This window comes from Tripterygium wilfordii, chromosome 14 (genome assembly GCF_013401445.1).
Source record: "Tripterygium wilfordii isolate XIE 37 chromosome 14, ASM1340144v1, whole genome shotgun sequence".
In the NCBI taxonomy this organism is placed as follows: domain Eukaryota; kingdom Viridiplantae; phylum Streptophyta; class Magnoliopsida; order Celastrales; family Celastraceae; genus Tripterygium; species Tripterygium wilfordii.
In genome coordinates this window covers 5893699-5912420 of record NC_052245.1, presented here as the reverse complement: position 1 = coordinate 5912420, position 18722 = coordinate 5893699, and the positions used below count along the sequence as shown (strand labels likewise).

At 34.8% G+C, this 18722-nt stretch overlaps 3 protein-coding genes across 3 annotated transcripts; all 3 read right to left on the bottom strand.

Annotated features, from left to right (window-relative positions):
- Positions 1-2621: 2621 nt before the first annotated feature.
- Positions 2622-4142, bottom strand: LOC120014384 (probable xyloglucan galactosyltransferase GT12). Its single transcript, XM_038866324.1, has one exon. It carries the CDS (start codon positions 4140-4142, stop codon positions 2622-2624), a length of 1521 nt encoding a protein of 506 aa, XP_038722252.1.
- A 2176-nt stretch (positions 4143-6318) lies between these two features.
- LOC120015361 (MACPF domain-containing protein At1g14780-like) lies at positions 6319-13479 on the bottom strand. The gene is made up of 7 exons (XM_038867763.1): positions 13212-13479; positions 11695-11933; positions 9504-9708; positions 9351-9428; positions 9084-9267; positions 8463-8629; positions 6319-7253 (listed from the first exon to the last, which is right to left on the bottom strand). Exons 1-7 carry the CDS (start codon positions 13443-13445, stop codon positions 6546-6548), a joined length of 1815 nt encoding a protein of 604 aa, XP_038723691.1. The 5' UTR covers positions 13446-13479; the 3' UTR covers positions 6319-6545.
- Positions 13480-15232: 1753 nt separating this feature from the next.
- On the bottom strand, positions 15233-18200 carry LOC120015382 (protein FAR1-RELATED SEQUENCE 5-like). The gene is made up of 5 exons (XM_038867785.1): positions 18065-18200; positions 16578-17820; positions 16022-16497; positions 15601-15796; positions 15233-15498 (listed from the first exon to the last, which is right to left on the bottom strand). Exons 2-5 carry the CDS (start codon positions 17509-17511, stop codon positions 15485-15487), a joined length of 1620 nt encoding a protein of 539 aa, XP_038723713.1. The 5' UTR covers positions 17512-17820; positions 18065-18200; the 3' UTR covers positions 15233-15484.
- Between the last annotated feature and the right edge of the window lie 522 nt (positions 18201-18722).

The following is an 18722-nucleotide window of genomic DNA, read 5'->3' as shown; positions in this document are numbered from 1 at the left end:
ACCGAGTTCGTCAATTTACAATGAGAGGATAAGAGAATAGATTTACATTATTTACAAAAAATGCCATTGATTAATGAAAAGAGTTCTTCGTGTTTTTTTTCAAAAACTCTACAAAACATCATTCCATAGTTTTCATTTTTAAGTTTTTGAAAACAAAAAATGGATTACAATTTTACAAAACAAGTTGTTGAAAACTTAACCCAAATGAATTTTCGAAACCTTCTTTGTTTTCAAAAACAAAAAACTGTTATCAGAATATGAATCAAACACATCCTTATTTTTTAACTTTGATTTTGTTTATCTATAGTTACTGTTTATATATCAATGGTCACTTATTTAGAGTTTTCGATTTCAAAATTTCAGCCTAGTATGAGGTCGGTTGTTACCAATAACCGACCTATTGAGTCGGTTGCCTACCAACAACCGACCCACAAAGGTCGGGCTAATAATTGGCCGATAACCAACCCAACCCATACCCATGTTGACATATCACATATACAAATTTGGTTCACTTATGAATATCCATCTTGGATATGACTTTTCGCATAGAATTATTGCATTAAATGGTCAACTTACCACCTCAGCATGTTGACTGAACAAAATTGTCCAATTCTCCCGGGTGGCTTAGTTGGCACAAATTGAAGTGTTGGTGGCTAATTTGGAACAATTAAACTTTCAGTGGTTAAATTAGAACACTAACCATCTTTCGATGGCCAATAATTGTCTTAACCCACTCTATGGGTATACTACACGTCACATGCCTATCTATAGTTACTGATTATATATCTATGGTCACTTATTCAGAGTTTTCGATTTCAGAATTTCAGCCTGGTATGTTTGGGCAAGCAAATATTATTGGATTAGGGGTTCATTAGATTATACTATAACTATGAACATACTACATGGATGGTGAAAAATATTGAAGTATCTTGTAAAATAAAATTATGCCTTGTGTAAAATGAATTTGTAGCTTTTTTTACGTATAAATATCTTGTAACTTACACTAAGTGTTCGGATTTTAAATTTTAATTATATTTCGGATTTTAAATTTTAAAATTGAATTTCGTGATATTTCACACAATAATTTTTGATACAACAAAGTAAAATTAGAACAAATGAAAAAAAGGAAACTGATACAATATATATGTTCTTTTAAACATGATAATTCATAATCTCTCAAGAGGGTGTCTTTTAATTGTTAAATAAGGAATTGATTCATATGTCCAATTCTGATTATACTTAGTTTAAATATCAGTTATATCTTCAAAATTCGGGTCTAAATACAAAAATCTTGTCCGATTTAAACTTATATCCGAATTTCGTACATGTAACTGATGTGTCTTCTTATTATTCAAACTATATAGAGATTATTGATGTTATATAGTGATTGTACAAGACCAGTTGGTTTGAAACTTCAGATTATTTGATATAATTGACTTATTGTAAAATTTTTTTCTTCTCAACTTGAATGTTGTGTCATTATTAACTTATTTTGTATTTACAACTATATGACTATTTGTTTTGCATTTTACCTTATTTTAAGGCTCTATAGATTGTTTCAATTAATTGTGGTTAAATATAAGTAGAAAAAAATGAATGTTGGATCATCCAACATTATATAAATGTTACATAAAACGTATCTTGGTGCTTATATATGTGTTTTTTGTTTTAAATATTGAAGCATAAAATCACAAGTTTCACAAGTGAGTCATTGGTTAAACAATAATCACGTTGCCGGTAAAGGATCGACCCATTCATTAGGACGTGGGTTCAAGTTCTACTCCTTCCCCTGATTTCAAAAAAAAAAAATCAAAAGTTTTAACTTTCTTTCTATGAAGGAAATAATCTTAAGTATAACAATTAATTCTTGAATAAAAACATCCCCTATTCTATCTGTAAATTTAAATAAATTCTGAGCAATTAACAATTTTCTTAATTGATTAATTTTAATTATTTATGTTGTAAAAGTAATAGGATGAGATTAAATGTAGTTTAATTTTTTTTGCATCAATACACTAAATTGAAGGTGATGGAAAAAATTTCCATCTTAGTTTTTTGAAAACCAAAAATAGAATAAAAATCCTTTAAAGTATTAGAAAATTTTTTTCCGTGTTGGATATGGTATTTTTTTTGTTTGTGTTAGGATATGGATCAATTAATTGGTATTTGGTATGGAATCAATATTGGTAAACTTTTTTACGAATAAAATTGATTTTATTATTTTCTTTTTTAGTGTGTGAGAGGATTCATACTTTCAACCTATTCGAAATTATAAGTAGTGGCTACCAATATTGGTTTATTTTACTCATACAACGAACCAATGTTGTGCATAAAATAAGCTAGAGAAAATGAAATACTATAAAAATAACTAGATTAATGTGAGCATATGGAAATTAACAAATTAAACATGGACATTGATAAGAATTAGCAAAAAATTATTATTATAAATATAAAGTCAATTAAAAGAAAATATGAATATTCTTCCTACTCAATCTCATAGGTAAACAACTCATTTGTACGTAAAGTCTATCCGAGATTGTAAGAATATAAATTAATCGCAAAGTACTCATAAGTATAATCAAACAAATTTGATAACACATATGTATGCACTAACTACTTGATTAAAAGAAACGATCCCACTCATTTTCTCTTCCTATCCCAATCAACTTGGAAACCCAAGAATTCTCTTCAGCAAAACCAATACTAGGATCCTTTCCATCCTCAATCTTCCTTCTAATATTATCCACTCTTTCAAGCACTCCCTTACTTGCCATGTCAAATGCATCTTCCAGGTCCTCTAACTTGGACTTAGCATAGATGATGTTGGGAATAAGCCTTATAACTTCCTTTCTCATACTCAAAACTTGTTTCTTGGAAAACCCCTTCAATGTCTCATTGATGCTGATATTCCTACTTCTCACATCAAATTCAGATATTAAGACTGAATATTTGGTGTAATCTTTTGGTAAGTGCCATATATATTGCGCGTAGGCCGATCCAGGGTGGAAGAAAACCGGTATGCAACCTGCCAAGATTGAATCGAAAATCGATCGCCTTGTGAAGGAGTCACCGGAAGGTTGTAAGCAGAAAGCTGAGCGTCGAAACACGTTCATCACATCAACAGGATTGTCACAACTCTTTTGACTCGAACTGAAACACGAAAACAGTTGGCATTTCTTTCCTGAAGCGATACATTGTTCCATGAGTTCTTCCCGGATTGAGTCATTTTTTCCTGGTCTTGGAGCACCTACAAATGAGAACAAGTAAGGCCTCTTTATGCGTCTCATTTTCGTTTGCCATTCAAGTACTTCATGGTCACTAGATGGATGGAAGTATGTAGGGTAAGGTATCCCAAATTCATTGCTCCATGAAGTTGTCTCAATTGATAACATTGTCATGTTCATAAATTCAGGCAGCTTCATTAGTTTGCTCCCCCAGTCTCCTTCATTGGACGTTTGTCGATGAAAATCCCAACCGATTCTCCCCGAGATAAAGAAATGGTCTCTACCGGACATTCTTTTCCATTCAGGCTTACTCGCAAGCCATTTTGCCAAATCAACCCCAACAGAGTCTCGTACTGTAATGTTGTAACCCCATAAATACCTGCCAACATCAAGACCAGCGTAAAATGGTACAAAAATCGCGGAAGCTAGCGATGAATTGTTGGTTAAGCACTCGTACTTCTTCATTCGATCGCGGAAAATGATTTCTAGCATGAATTGGTTTGTTGCGAACCATCCATTCTTTGATAAAACATTCATAGGATTGTGAATCTGAGAACCAAAACCTTCATTTACTAGATAAGGGCACATATCAAACCATTTAACTAGTGACCTGCAATTCTTGATCACATCGTCGTTGAAACGACTAGGAAGATCATGCATATATATATACCGACCAAAGCACGAATCTGAATTTCCATCCTCAGTTTCTTCATAATCATCGTTGGAATATTTCACATAAGTATTAGCACTAGACTTGTGATCACCATAGATGATAGTGGAGAAATACCAGTTGTTTTGGTCTCGAATCAAAGCCGAAGAATCGAAACTGATAAATAGGACAAATAGGAGAAAAGAGACAAGAAGGACTAACCATAGTTGATTGTTATGACACCTAGTGATGCTAATTACTTTCTCCATGATTCTTCTCTTCCTTCAATCAAAGAAACTATATATATATATATATATATATATATATATATATAGTTGTAATTTGATATGCAGTAACAACTTGTGATGATCAAGGGTACTGTTAAACCCCAGATTGAGAGAGATTTGGAGTGAAAAGAATCAAAGGAGCGAGACTATGAAGAAGAAAGGTTTTTTAGAGAGCATTGATTACGTAAAATTAACCAAATAAGGTAATGTCTTAATTTGGCCTTTAAGGGGAATTCCTTAACATGCAGAAATTAAACTATATTCTGCGTTTCCTTTTCTGTGTGCAAGAACACTGTACCAAATACAAGGTCATTTTACGAATAAATAATTTTATTTAAAGAATAAATAGATTAATAATAATATTTTGGATACTGAAGCAAGATCATCTTCGTGATACTTTTGTGGTTGACTTTTTTTTTTGTTTCTCAAATTAATTAATGAGCACTTTTTATTATTATTTTTGTTAAAATTCATTCTACGTGCATTTACTATTAATAAGAGTCAATTAAGGGAGACTGTAATTAATTTAAAATTCTTAAAATTGTTTTGGGTACAAAAAAAGAGACGGATTGACTAATTGTTATAAATGCATAATTATTAACACTATGGTAAAATAAGTGATAGAGAAAATGAATTAACACAATGGTTTTTTTTCCCCCCTGGAAGTCTCATAAATTCATATACCATGACAAGTTCCTTTTATAGTTGTATCAAACATAATCAATTAAAGATTTGTTAACATTCTGTTTTTATATGAGGATATGTATTAGTTTTTTTCTTTTTTTAAATTTTATGTATTATTTCTAAGAGATTATTTTTTAAGTTTCTTATTCTATTTAACATCTTCCTTGCTTTCCTTTTCCTTTCTTTTGAAGCATTCGAAGGGATTCTCTGCGTGCCCTGCACTGCCGTACCAGCCCTGCTTCACTCCGTCAATGCCGCGGAAATCATCCTCGACGCGCCTCGGTTTCTTGGATCCCAGAATCTCATTTCCTCGTCGCAATCCGCAAATTGAAGGGGCAATCAACAACACCTCTCAAAGTAACTAAAATATGATCAAGTCTCTTGGGTGCTGAGAATGGCTTTTGTACAATGCACTGATAATTGTTTTTGTGCAAAATGTTTATAATGGCTTTTTCATTTTTTTTTTTAAGAAACGTTTCTAATGCTTGAAGTAACTCCATTAAATTCACTCTTAGTAAAAAAAAAAAAAAAAATACAAATCGATGGATTTGTGATCTAAGATGAGAAGCGATGCTGATTACCGACAATTTGTGCATTGAAGAGGTCAATACAATAGCAAGAGAGAAAGGGAGTAATAATTTATGAGGACAGAAAGCAAATGATAAAAAGGGCGTCTCATCCAAGACTTCAGGTCAGAGTCCTCAATGACTGCAATACTTCCTCCTGACATTCAAGTTGAAGCATATCGACAATTTGGGCAGCCATAAATACAGTAAAATGGGCAAAGTCGTGAGCTCATAATGGCTGTTAAGAAGATTTTCTAGTTCTTATCGACTATTCCAACAAAATGGGCGGTGCTATTGATGAGAGAAGAAAAAGAAAGAAAAAGAAAAGTCAACATTATTTGCATATCACTGAGTATGTTTGGATTGATAGATGTGGAATGAAGACAAGAGAAGACAAAAGGAGTTTTCTTCCAATTCTCTTATTGGGATAGTTTATAAATTAAGTGGAGGATTTGAAAGGAGTTGAGGGAAACTTCATTAAATTTTTGACAAAATACTTCCTCCCAAAATGAGGTCATTTGAAATTATTTATAAGTTAAAAATCTAATTTTAACTTTATACGTAATACTTAAACATAAAAATAAAGGAATAAATTAGTAAATTAAATCAATTTTCTTCCATTTCTTTTTAATCTATCCAAACATGGGAAAAAAAAAATTATTTTACCTTCCATTATCTCCCTTCTCCCAAATCTCTCAATCCAAACACACTCTAAATGAGTTGAACAGGAAGGATGCATGACAAATTATTCCCGTGGAGCATGCCTAGACTTGTATGAGTTTATCTAAATACCTACTAATGGTGATAATGCCTTCCATAGTATATATATAAAGCAATTATACCAAAATATATGAATAGCTCATTGGTCTAGAAAACTGTACATGTATGTAACCCAAAAGACTGAAAGATGAGGACCAAAAAACAGATTATCTATAGGTAATAAACCTTAAATCTTTAATTCTATGCAATTGCTCTCTGTACAAATGCTAGGACATAGCTTTTATACACGATATATATAGTAATCAGCAAAAATCACGAATGAACAAATACCCATGTAAAAATCAAACTACCAACTCCAAATGCGCTGAGGAGGCACAAAAAGAAATATCATCATAAATAATCTAGTAATCATAATTCATAAATAATCTAACAATGCAAACTTCACATGCAAACCAATCTTACCACCCTCAACTACTAGCTTCGCAGCTGTCACCATCCAATGCCCTGGAGCGTCGTGTGGACCCCGTACCACTTCAGTGGTCTCCACATATTTAAGCATCTTTCCCGCTCGAACAGGCACAGGAGGACCATCTGGATAGACACCTGAATTAAGTGCAGCTGGAGTACGCTTTTCTCTATCAGTGATAGTTCGTTGAGTGAAGGAGAATGTCGTGCTCAGATTCATTAGGAAGCTTGACTTTCGGGAACCTTCTTGTGCACCAGCCCACTCTGTCTTCCGGATTGTGCAGTTGGGTAAATGGGTAAAGAGGAGACGAAGGTGAAGCACTGTTTCAGGCCACTTACCTTTGCTGAAGAGTTGAGCACCAGTTATGATAAAAACAGTCTTTGGGTGTTCCTGTAACCAGTTTGGATCATGCTTGACAACCAATGTGCAAACCTTTGAGTATCTCTTCCATCTAACTGGTTCTAAGAATTTATTCCTGAGATCGTAGTCATCAGAACTCCGCCATTCGGATGGTCTACGTATGGTGGAGTCAGTATATGGAAAGGTCATTATTTTTGGGAGGCTTGAGAGATGTTGGAGATGTAATGCTAGTCTGTTGCATTTCTTCCCTTCTAAGTACAAGCGGATGCCAGTAACTGGTTTTTCGTCACTTGAAACCTGAAATGTACAAATATAAAATTGAAGTACCGAAAAAGTTATTATTAACTGGAACTGTAGATTATTAAAGTTCCGCAAGAGGGCTTAGCCTTAGGCATTTTTCTTTGACAAGATTAGGATGAGCTTCGTTGTAGTCAAGAAGCAGAAACTTGACAGATTCAAAATGAGTAAAACCTACTTTCAGATGAAGAAAATAGAATGAAATCAAGAACAAGAATTCTCTCTTTATCTCTCATGGACAGAACACACACTCATCCTATGTGACCTCCTCTTTTCCCCTTCATCCATAAGCCACTATAGAAGAATGAAAACGAAGAATGTCAGTAGTCCTATGGGAAAGTGGAAACATTAAAGGTGGAAAATGGTTTACAAGTGGAAACACCCAATCATGAGTGGTGCTATTCTGCTGAAGCAAGTAATCACAGTTAGCACAAAGTTAATTGAGCAGAACAACAGGGCTGTATGGTTACCTTGAGTTCACCCTTTGGTCAATGAGAATGTGGCATGTTCATGAAGAAAATTGTAGCTTTCTTCAGAGTTCAGCCACAGAATTGGATCAAAATGTGTAAGGGACTGATGCAGACAAAGAAATCAACAAAAATGAATTTTCCAGAGATATAGACAGATATTTACGTGCTGTTTTTTTATGAAAGACAAAATTATCTCCAGCAGATAATTTGGAGATACCAACCATTAGGTGACATCTACTATGATTTGTCTGATCCATAAAAAAAATCTGAATGTTCTAGTGTTTTGGAACTCCTATATATAGGAGATCTTTGTAATGTTTTGAAAGGGATGCGATAAAAGCGTTTGCTTGTGAAAGTTCCTTCTTTCTTTAACTTTGAAGGTAGTCCCTTCTCACTTTAGGACCGGACACTGATTTCCAGGTCTGTCCAAGGAGGTGGACTCCTCCCACACCCTCACTCCATCACTTTCACACTTTTCTACCCATCTTGCCCCAAATATTAGCTTAAACCAAGGTTTACTGGGAAGCTTCTGTTCAACCAGAAGCTTGTGCTGCATCAGTGACAGTAGCAAAAAAAAGATTAGGGGGAATCTTCTGGAACCACATTTTGGGGAAGAGGTTGTTAAAGATCTTAGGTCCCTATAATGTTTTTTCTCCTGCCACCTGCTTGGTGAGTCATTTTAATTTTAATAAAACTTATTTTATAGAGAGCAGAAATGATTTAACTAGTACAAAAATACCTGCATAGAGCTCACACACAGCTTTGGACCCATAAAGCTGAACTGTAGAGAAGGACAAGAAGCTCTTCTTATTTGATGCCGAAGTGGAAGCTCGCAAAACATGGGTATCCATTGTCTTGGAACTTGAAACTCCAAGAAGTATTGTAGATCCTCTGGCGCAGGCTTATCTGGAAACAAAGACAAATCAAGAGCATTAAGTTTTAAGAAATGAACACTAAAGTTAGTCCTAAATAAAACCCCACTGTATGAGATGCAAACTTAGCTATTTAGGATAAATGGCTAAACTGAAGAAGAGAAAAGTTCATTATGTTCAAGAGGCATTTTTATTTTCAGGAAAAATCAAACCTGTTGATAGAATATAAAGTATCCAATTCTGTGTCTAAAAAGCTAAGCATTATTCCAGCAACAGTTGAACAATAAATAAAAGAGAAAGCCGGTGACTAGGGGAATTCAATTTTATTTCCAGCAACTGTGGCTCTCTTTTTTCATTTTGAATACCAACATAAGTCCAAGTCAGAAAACAACATCTGACACCATAATTATATTACGGCAAAAGCTGAGCTATGGGACAAGACAAGAAATTTTTTAACTCTTTTCCACGAAAGACGCAAGGGTACTTACAACGCAAATACAGATTGATTGCGTGACTAAGATAACCACTGCCTGGAATCCCAGAAAGAAGAGAGGTAATTGGAATGAATTTGAAGAGAATTCCTTCTGGTTTAGCAGGCACTGTCTGGAGCCAACTGGAGTGACTGTGAAGAAATACATCTCCACCTCTCTTTGAGCAGATGATGGTGAGACCCTGTCCAAATCAGAGGGAAATAAATGCTTAAAATTGAACAAATTTCTACGACGTGTAACTTATCTTCTGAACATTTGACTCACATCCTTGCTTGATGTTTCTGTAATACTGGTCAAATGCATGGCGTTCGACTGCAGAATACGATTGAAAACATCTGGAACCTACATGGATTCATTCAATCAATTTTAGTATTGTATAAAACTAAACCATCAAATATTGAGAAAAGGCATGAATACCTTTTGCTTCGCATCTCTTGTTTTCCTCTGTAACAGGGAAGGAGGGCTTCCTCCATCAGAAAATAAGTAATCTCCAAGATCCTCCAAATGTTTTTTAAGGTCCGTAGGAGGCACTGGTGATGAATGCTTCTGTTTAACGCAAATCAAATCTTGACCTCCAACGGCTAACCCTACTATTATGTGTGTTCCATAAGTATGGATGAACCTGCCTAACAAAACCATTCAGAATTTATCTAACACAACGACTCAAAATCACAAACAACATCTGGCCGGTTTAGATTCATGAGATTAAATTGCACACAATTTTAAATATAAAAAGGAAAGAGAGTATGTGATTGTACCAAAACATTTCAAATTCCTTAGTATCATAGCATGTAGCAATTGTTCCAGAAGTATTTGTTAACTTATGCATAATTAAATATTTCAGCATCATCTAGTTTCATTTTCAATTCATTGTTTGGAAAGATAAGCAGTCTCATATTTAGGGCCACAGCTCCCCGCACAAGGTCATCCATGCAACACAAGGACACACAAACACAAATGTAGTAATAAAATGTAATGTCACAAAATAAAAAAATCCATATGTTTTACAATTATTAGTTGAAAAAGACACATGTTCGGTCACCTATTTTTTTTTATTTGTGAAGTGACAACTATCAATAAATTGCTTGCTGAAGACACATTCATCATATTCTTTTAGAATAATTATTCTTCCATTAACTCAATGACGCTTAACTGTAAGAACAGCACAAATATGAGTCTCACTCATCTTTTTCTTCAGGGGCACCTCTATCTTTTCCTAGAGTAAAAGCAAAAGTCTCAGCTGATTTGCGTACGACAAATTAGGGAATGTTTGCAACCCCTAGGGACAACAAAGCACCTAATGTCAATAGGGTAAATAGAAAATACTTATAACTACTAAAAATGAAAAAATTCAAGTGGGGGGCAACAGCCCTCCAACTCCAACTCTGTGTACATGTTTTGTCTCTACTCTCTACGAAGTAGAACCTTCGGACGCCAAATTATACATCGAAAACACCAACTAGGATCGGACCGTGTTCTTTTCTTGCACTTAAAATGAATTGTTTGATCATAGCAGATGAACTGTGAGTGGTAGAATTCTAAAGAATGTTAAGGTAAATTCTATGCCTCACTTTCTAGAATTAATAAGTAGAAATGAATTATTTCTCATTCATTAAAGTTCATCATTTCCAAAAGGGAAAGAGGAGAAAGAAAGTAACTTATGAGTATTTTGTCTTGCATACTGACAACAGTAAATAAGTATTGGACATATCATAAAGAACAAGCTTTAGACATACCACAAAAAAATGTTGTTCTAAGGCATGGCTGACTTTTCATTAACTACCAATTGAGCTCTATTAATTTGTTTAAAATTTATGATAAGAGCATCACCATCCTTATCATTGTCAAAGGTTGAATCTCCGCATATTTCAAGGGTAAACAATTTCCTAATGATAATTAGTTAGAATATAATGGGTAGATTCTCCTTCCTATTCGATCCAATATAAAGTGATGCTCTCCACTAATGGTATAGCGAACATAGCCTTTTTCATTACTTTCATTTATGTCTTGTACAGACTCCATCTTCTCTTTTTAGCATGAGCTAATTGATCTACATTTTTCACATATGATCACTGACATCTCTACACTATATGTGCCAGAATCATCTTATACAAATATCTCTCATCTTTTATTCAATCCAAGCTGTCGCTACCTCACACTGAATAATAGCCTAATTTTTTTTTTTTTTTTATCTTTCCTTTCCTTGTGCTGCAGCTTTCTCATCTATGCTACATTAATCTTTTAAGAACATGCACATTTTTCTTAGTGTCCACATATATAAACGATATACACATGGAGTTAAACACACTTCAAACATACATGCATGCCATTAATTAAATTAGTAATATTAATTTTGCTCCTCATGCAATCACATAAAGCTACCCCTAAATTTCATTTAATTTGTAGCCAAACTCAAAAAATGCAATTGCAAGACTATATTCTTTCTTATTATTCATATATCTAAGATAAGTGTTATTATCATACGATTGTTTCATAATATGCTCTGCCATTCACGCGAAATACTTTCATCTAATTTTGCATTTTTCTTGTATAAAACCACGATTTCTTCTACTATGGACAATGCTATAGAAAAATATAGGAAAGCTACCTAGACAAAGATGCTGGATCCCAATGAGGTGGAACAGACTTCTTCACTTTGTCTTGCAGTATTAAAGGAGATGATGTTAGTTGCAAATAGTATAATGAGATGAAATAACCATCAAAAGCAAGATGTTTGGTATCTGCCGCATCATGAAGCCAGTCCCCGCTTAAATCAAACATAGCATTAAGATGGCCAGAAGGAACCTTTCCTTGAACCGAAGATTTCTGATTAACTAACTCAGACATCTACAAGAAAAGAACAAAACTAAAGTAAATATAAAATTAAACGGCCACCAATAAAGCTCAGAATTGGGAATAGCCACATTTATGAGTGATATAAAACGAGAGTGGATGAAGTTAGAAGTGTAATATTGTGTCTCTATTCTTTCACAAACAAGAACTTTTGGGAGTGTAAATGATCGAGCTTCAATGTCGTCATCTCTTACCTACTTAACTCTTCAAGGAATTATTAACCAAAAAAAGTTTCATCCATTCTTAATGGCATAAGGAGATGGAGATGGTAACTAACTATGTATCAAAGAAATATCAGCCCATCCTTTGAATAGCAATGTGAGGATAAGAGAAGTTGATAAAATTAGGCTATTGCTTATCACGAACCTGATCAAAAGCTTTCCTAGCTTATGATAAGACGGAAATATGTCAGAGCTTGTTTTCACATAGGAAGTATATGATACAAGCTAAACTAGTTAAATATTTGTTCGAAAACCGTTCTGAGTCAAATGATTTGGAACTTTAAGTTTTGAAGTAAAAATAACAGATAATGACCACCAACTCCTGCCGCTGTTTTCAATGGCTAGATGTTAATAAACCCAAGTTGGTAATTTTATTTTTTCACTCACATATTTTCTTTAAAAAAGCACAGTAATTAACTACCTAAAGAAGTTCAAATGAGTGCAATACAAACATACTTCCCCCATTCAACTCTTATGTAGATGCCCAAAATAACCAAGTGGGATTTAGTGCTTGTGATCGGATTAAAACCCATCCTCTTGGGCAGTGTCAAGACTCAAAGCTTGTTCCAAGATAGAGAAGGTGCCAGCGCAAATTGGTTCAAATGGAAAGAAATAAATTTCTATCTACACGATGAAACTACATCACAAGTTCTTCATTTTGCAGACCTAACCATCCTTGTAGATTTAATCTACACTTCAGGCCCACTGACGACTGACGAGCCTATAAAATCTTGTCAAAATGCCATTTACAAGCATCCAAGTTTGCGAGCACTTATCTGACGAAAGAGGATACTCGATGATACAGGGCTTAAAAGCACTTGCAAGCTTTTCGCTAAATCACTTCCCATAGATAATGTCTTTGCAGATAATATCACAATTGCAACACATTCATCTAGAACTAATAAAATTGATTGGAAGTTAATGCTCATAAATGCAAAATCCAAACGAATTGTCACTAAATTCTGCAAATCTATGTCGAACAACACCAAACTCATAAACACAGAAGTTAAAATGTAAATTAAATAATAATAATAATAAAAGAAGAGTGCACCTGATTGAATTCAAGAACATCAGATTCGAAACGGATGCGATCCCCTTTATCGTAGCTGATATCGTGAGAGACTCCTCTGATGGAGTGTCCTCCAGGAATAACAATGTCTCTCTTGTTAGTCTGATCCAAGAGTAGCAGATTCTCCTTCTTGGCGAATTTGAGCCTGAAATCACTACTCAAATCGAAGCCTCTCCCGAGAGCCTCCACAGCCCTCGCACCTACCGAGTCCTCCATCGTCAGACGACTCCCAACTCACCCTCTTCAATGATCAAATAAATATGTGATTTTGTATTTGCTTTTGTTGGCCCACTGGTGTTTTGTTGACTAGGATAGGAGGATTTCAAAGTCAAACTTTGATTACCTGCTCATCCTCTTTTTCTTCTGTGTTTTTTTTTCTCCGTCCAAACCAACCACACTCCTTACACGCACGTGCCGGTACCTTCTTTTTTTTTTTTTTTTTTTTGAAAATACATCACAACCATTTCTGTCTAATGTGAAACGACGACGCATAGTAGAGTGCACCTGTTTTGATTTTTGAATACCAAAATTTACGAAATTAATCAATATTTGCAGTTTGAACATTGAGGTTGATTGGCTATTAATTATGACTAGGTTTCATCAATTAATAGTTGGTCATATCGACAGATCATTTGTCGTCCTTCCAGTCAAACAAAACGATAACTTACACATTAATGCAGTCTAGAAGTCATTACACATCATTTCCTTATAAAGTTCGCCTCAGCTACCATCATTGTAATTGGAGTTCCGTCTTTTGTGGTTGTTGTCTATTCTCTATTTTGAATTGAGGATGATTTCTTTGATTGGGAACACTCAAATTCGACTTTCAATTTTTTTTTTTAAAAAAAGGTCAAAGACTGCAATATATTTCAAGCACCAAGTAAAAAAAGGGAAGTACTATTCAAAACCCCCATTTTAAAACCCCTTCCTTAAGTTGTCATGTGATGTCTCCTTTTTTCTTTTTCTTTTTTTTTCAATTAATATATGTCATGTCCCATCATGTCCTATCTCACATACACACACATATATATTGATATATACATATACATATACGAAACATATATATATATATATATATATATATCAGTCCTTCTCATATGCGCGTCTGCGTATTTGGCAAATTATGCGGGCTTCCAACACCAACCGTTAGATCAATCTAACGGCTGGAATTTTCAGTTTTAATAAAAATTCAAAAGCCCAAAAAATCTCATTTTTCTTATGTCTCCCACACACATCTCGACAGAAGATAGAGCTTTGTGACTTTGGCAGCTCCGCCTCCCATAGCTTCCGTCTCGAAATCACATCGTCCCACTAATTTTGCATGGTCTTCCTTGCGATTTCGACTCTCTCGTCTGGGTCTCGTCTTGGTTGCCTCTGGTCTTCCTCTCGTCTTGCGATTTCGCCGTCAATCCCCTTCGTATTCGTGATTGCTTCCAATTCTAGGGTAGAAGAGAGTCTAGATTATGCCCAAAATCGATTGTAGAATTCAGTCATTCTTTTTGGCTTCTCGATTCAATTCCCTCTCAGGTAGGATTTTATGGGTTCGTGGGTTCTTGATATTTGAGATATGTTGAACTGCTGTTATGTCATCTTAACTTTCAGTTTTAATTTGACAATTGAGGTTTTAATCTTCTTATTGATGACTCACCGCCAGAAGGGGATGCTTTTCTTGTGATGACTGCTACTTTTCTCGGGTATGTATGCTGAGGCTAATCATATATGAGTGTTGCAAACAAATGATGCAGAATTTGAGAGACAACCGTGTGTTGTTGTGGCCACCTCTTGACATACTCATCAATGGGCAAATCTTGGAGAGCAGACGCATCAAATGCTATGAATTGGTTAACTTAAAATGGGCATTGCTGGTTATGATTAGTGTATATGTGCTTTGATGCAATTTGTCTATGTGATAGGGTCCTTTGTCTCTATTGTTCTCTTTTCAATGTAAATTGAAACTTCTGCATCTTAGCATAACTTTTGCAGCAGTAGATAAAAAATGTCATTTCAAAACAGGCACAAAACAGAGCAAGATCAATTATTAGCTATCAAAAATAGAATCCAATTATACTAATATGTGAACAAGGATTAGAAAACCGATCACTTTCAACTCAAGCCAAAAATGCATTGAGCAATATCCAGTGGGATTCAACATCCTCAAAATGAAAAACATAGCCTATGAATAACTGTACATCAAAATAATAATGTCCAGCAGGATTCAACCTCCTTAAAATAATTGAACAGCATAGGCCATGAAGCTACTGCGTCTTACCTGCAAACATACAAAAACATAGTTAATCAAAACAGGTTGAGAACCTCTGTACATTAAAAACAGAGAAAACATATACAACAATATAGTAATGCATAGGTTTACCCATAATTAAAGGACAATTCCTTTTGTCATGTGATTGCCCTGCTAATCCACAACCATTACAACGCCTTTTGGGGTTCTTAGTGGCAATTTCTTTGCCTCCTTTTAGCCTCTTTCCGCAACCTTTTGCTCTAACTTTTTCTGGCTCATTGTAAATCTGCTTTGATAGAGACAAACTAGGTGTAGAAGACTGTCCTCCATCATTTAGTGTCATTGAGTTGATATTGCATTCGAGTGAATCGAACGTTTCAGATGTGAGGCTATATATTTCTTCATTGATCAAAGCGGCCTCAATAATATTCGACGCTTGTCTACGCAAGGCATTGTGCTTCAGTATTATGTTTCCATCACAATTATCCTTCCCATCAGCACCTCCAACAGTTAACGATTTTGCAGCTTTGGTCCATCTACGCAGAACATAAATATCAGACAGTGGTTGATGTAGAAGTTGTTTGCTGAAAGCTGAAAAAATGTGACGACATATAATTCCATAGGACTCAAATTTCCTACAGCTGCAACTCATATAATTCAGTGACTTGTCCTCAATTAATTTTCTAGCACTTTTCTGATTCCCTTCAACACGCTGAACAATGTAGAACTTCAAGTTTCCAGACTCATGCTCAAATGTCGCTATATAAGCCATGCTTTGGAATAACTCCTCTTGAACTTTGTAAAACATTGTTTGTGTGTAAAACTCAGCTAATGACTTCTCAACACCAAACATGGTTTTCATGACAGGTTGTTCATTAATATCTTTGTGATCAAGATATAATTCTTGGTGTCTTTGGCGTTTTAGAGCTCTACTAAACCTAACCACAAAATCCATCAAAGTATTTTTCTTTGAAACATAAGACTTGAAAAATGCATGACAACTTTCTGCTCTTTGACTACTCGACATACCTATAACAACCAAAACAAATTATTTTGTAAGTAATTACTATAGAAAAAAAAGCAATAAACAACAAATACTTTATAAATACCTGCAGAGAATGTATCATTAACATATGCAGGAATCCACTTGGAACGAATATCGTATAATGCTTTCAACCACTCATTTGTATTCAACCCACTTGACTCGATAACCTCTGCCCATTGAACATCGAACTCTTCTCGACTATCTGAATTCCATATGCATCTATGAAAATGTTGATAATGTTCCTTCCACTTGACTGCATCTAGTTTTTCTGAAAATTTACTCAAGATATGCCACATACAAAATCTATGCAAAGTGTTTGGAAGGATTTCAGCTATAGCTTTACTCATTGCAGGATCTTGATCAGTGATAATCATCTTAGGTGGACCAACTACCATAGCTATCAACAACTGCTGCAAAAGCCATCGGAACGACTCTGATGTTTCATCACATAAGAATGCACATGCAAATAGAGTAGTTTGTCCATGATGATTAACTCCAACAAAGGGTGCAAATATCATACCATAACGATTTGTATTATAAGTTGTGTCAAATACTACTACATCCCCAAAAGTCTGGTATGCCTTTCTACATTCTGCATCTGCCCAAAAACAATGTTTGATCTTGTTTTCTACATCCACATTGATTGAAAAATAGAATTCTGAATTTTTTTCCTTTTCTGCTTCAAAATACTCATATAGCATTTGAGCATCATGTCCAGCAAATAGTTTCACCTCATCCCTTCGAGCATTATAAAAATCTTTCTCTATACACCCAATATTTGCTAGACTTCCTGCTTCTAACTCCATAATACTAATTTGTTGGTGAATAGGCACATTTGCTGCAGAGAGTTGTTGTGTCAAAGCCTTCTTAGCAGTTGACATAGAACGGTGAGATCTAAGCAAATGCACCTTTCTAGGTGTTGTGAGCACATGATTATGGACCTCACAAAATATTGAAACAATGAAACTCAGTTTAGAAGTTGACCTTACAACAACCATTTTGCCCTTACATCATTCTCTAGTTGTCCCACGTCTTCTACTACCATCCGATATTAATTCCCCTTTTTCTCGAGCCCCTTCTTTATAGCAAACAAATTCCTTCCTAATGATTTCATTATTTTTGTTTCGATTAGTAGTCCACATTCGAGTACTAAATCCGGCCTCCCTTGCATATTCATTGTAAAATTTTTGGGCTTCATCCAATGATTCGAATTCTTGCCCAATTTTTGGAATTTTTTCAGCCCTTACTTGAGGAATAAAAGATAAATCATTGGAAGAAGAAGAGCTGACATCCATTTGAAAAACAATCTGCATAAAATTTCATTCAGAGGTCTAAAAAATTGTCCTACATCTGCTACTATTGAGGTGAATAAAGCACAATAGTTCAAACCATATAGTTAAATTCAAAATAAAAGGAACACTAAACAAATCACATACAAAATAAATAAGGTAAAGCTTTGTGGGAGAGGAAGATGACGGACAACTCATACAACAAACAAAAGAGAACTTCACTAAACAAATCAGACAACAAATAAATCTTCGGAAAACAAACCTAATCGGACGGGTCTGCAGTGCGGTGATGCCTTTGTTGGAGATGGAGGCGAAATCGCTGACGTCATAGAATAGCTTCGTGAGGAAGAAAGCGTTTCTGTCTATCGAAATGTTCAAAGACCCAAGGGAGACGGAAGCAGTTTCGTCGTGGAATCTGTGGGAGGCGGAGCTGCCAAAGTCACAAAGCTCTGTCTTCTGTCGAGATGTGTGTGGGAGACATAAGAAAAATGAGATTTTTTGGGCTTTTGAATTTTTATTAAAACTGAAAATTCCAGCCGTTAGATTGATCTAACGGTTGGTGTTGGAAGCCCGCATAATTTGCCAAATACGCAGACGCGCATATGAGAAGGACTGTATATATATATATATATATAACTTTTCAATTATATCTATCTATCAATTGTATATGAGTATCCATTGTATATTCCCTGTCTGTACATGTGTACACATATATGTCTATAAATTGAGAAGAGTTCGCAGAGTATTTTAAGAAGCTGCAAGAGATAGCAGTAGTGTGTGAGAGAAAAACGAGAGAGAGTCTTAAAGTAGTCTGTTTTTGAGATAAAAAGAGAGTGAACCTATTGTGGATATGGATTACTTGAGTGATATTTTCGACTACCACTTGTCAAGTTGTTCAAGTGAACAGGTTATACTTATGT